This window comes from Heterodontus francisci, chromosome 34, assembly GCF_036365525.1.
Source record: "Heterodontus francisci isolate sHetFra1 chromosome 34, sHetFra1.hap1, whole genome shotgun sequence".
NCBI lineage: Eukaryota > Metazoa > Chordata > Chondrichthyes > Heterodontiformes > Heterodontidae > Heterodontus > Heterodontus francisci.
In genome coordinates, this window is record NC_090404.1 from 27,051,138 (window position 1) to 27,052,943 (window position 1,806).

Genomic DNA, 1,806 nt, shown 5'->3' on the forward strand with positions numbered 1-1,806 from the left:
AAAATTAAAACGATAATGAGATGAGACATCATACTCTCTTATTTATAGAGATGCAGCACTGAAACATGCCCATCAGCCCACCGAGTCTGTGCCGACCAACACCCACCCATTTATGCTAATCCTACATGAATCCCATATTCCTTACCACATCTCCACCATTTTCCTACCACCTACCTACACTAGGGGCAATTTATATTGGCGAATTTATATATCAACCTGCAAGGGTTTGGCTGTGGGAGGAAACCAGAGCACTCAGCAGAAACCCACACAGATCACAGGGAAAGCTTTCAAACTCCACACAGGCAGCACCCAGAAGCGAACCCACGTCGCTGAAGCTGTGATGCTAACCACTGCGCCACTGTGCTGCCCTTTAAACGCAGAATAGAAAGGAGACCTAACAAGGCTGCTCACAGAGCGTGACAGGCTCAAGAACAGCACGGAATGCAATATGACGTGAAAACGATGTTGGATTTTACTAATTTCATAATTTCAACAATTTATAAATAAGACTCAATAGATATTTCACTCCATTCTCTAACTCATTTCTGAATTTTCTCTGGGTCCCTGCATAAATAAACGGATTGACGCAGGAACTCAAAAGCTGAAGCATTAATGCGCTTTCCTCCAGAATAAAGCTTGATTCATTGAAATTGGAACCGGAAAAATACTTAAGTTTTGCAATTCGAACATAAAGGAAATTTATCAGAAGTACCAAATATAACAGCATGAAACTGCCCGAGACGCAGAAGAGTAAAACGATGGAGTTTCTCCGCTTCTCCATCTCTGGGTCACTCTGAGTCGCTCCATTGCTGTGGGCCTGGAGTCTCCTGCGGGCTTTACTGGCCACTAGAATGTGCCTGACAGTCAGTGCATTGAGCAGTAAAATCAGAATGAATGGGAGACAAGAGGTTGAAATGGGGCGAATCCAGTCAAATGCAGCCCATGCAGGTGACGTATAAAATATTAATTTTACGCTGCAGAACCAGGGTATGTTGTCAATTATATACAAAGGTTCAAATATGAAATACCAGAAGATATTTTTGAAACAGCTCAATGAAGATATGATTCCTATAACTCGTGCTGCTGTTTTCTCGGTGCAGTATTTTATTTTAATCTTCTGACAACAAATTGCCATAAATCGATCAAAGGTAAAAGCGACTGTTAACCAGACAGAACTGTCCATAATCGCAATGCTCAGGACAATACGGAGACTGCATACGGGTGTGATGGATAGGAAACTGACCGGGAAATAAATACCAGCAATCCGGTTTAATATCACAGTCGTGATCATGACCAGGAAATCCGTCACTGCCATGGACACCATGTAGTAAGTGATACATCTGGAGAGACCACATCTTCCTCGGGACAGGATCACAATCACTGCCAAGTTAGCTGTAATAGAGACAGAGAGAGTCTGAGAGAAAGAGGGAGGATTGCGTTTGTGAGTGAGCGAGAACAGGGCAGTTTCTGTCTGACTCCCAACAAAATCATCCATTTAACAGTTTTTTTGGTGAATTTTATGGCTTTGACACATGATCCTACGTGGAAAACTATCGCTTAATTTCTGGACACTTTTTCCTGTGTTTAAAATGACATCAGGATTTAAACTAAGACTGGTCAGTAACATTGAAATGTAAAATAATACAATCAAACATAATGGAGAACAAAAAGGCATCAGAAACCCATCGACACAAAAATGGGAGCATCAAACAGACAAGAAAAATAACATCAGGAACATATTGTGGAAGATATTTAAGAGGGTAAATAATACAATAACTAACATTACAGTGCAATCTAACAGGAACA

General features: G+C 41.1%; 1 protein-coding gene across 1 annotated transcript; it reads right to left on the bottom strand.

Annotated features, from left to right (window-relative positions):
• Window positions 1-481: 481 nt before the first annotated feature.
• Window positions 482-1,324, bottom strand: LOC137348763 (probable G-protein coupled receptor 139). The gene has a single exon (XM_068014015.1). It carries the CDS (start codon window positions 1,322-1,324, stop codon window positions 482-484), a length of 843 nt encoding a protein of 280 aa, XP_067870116.1.
• Between the last annotated feature and the right edge of the window lie 482 nt (window positions 1,325-1,806).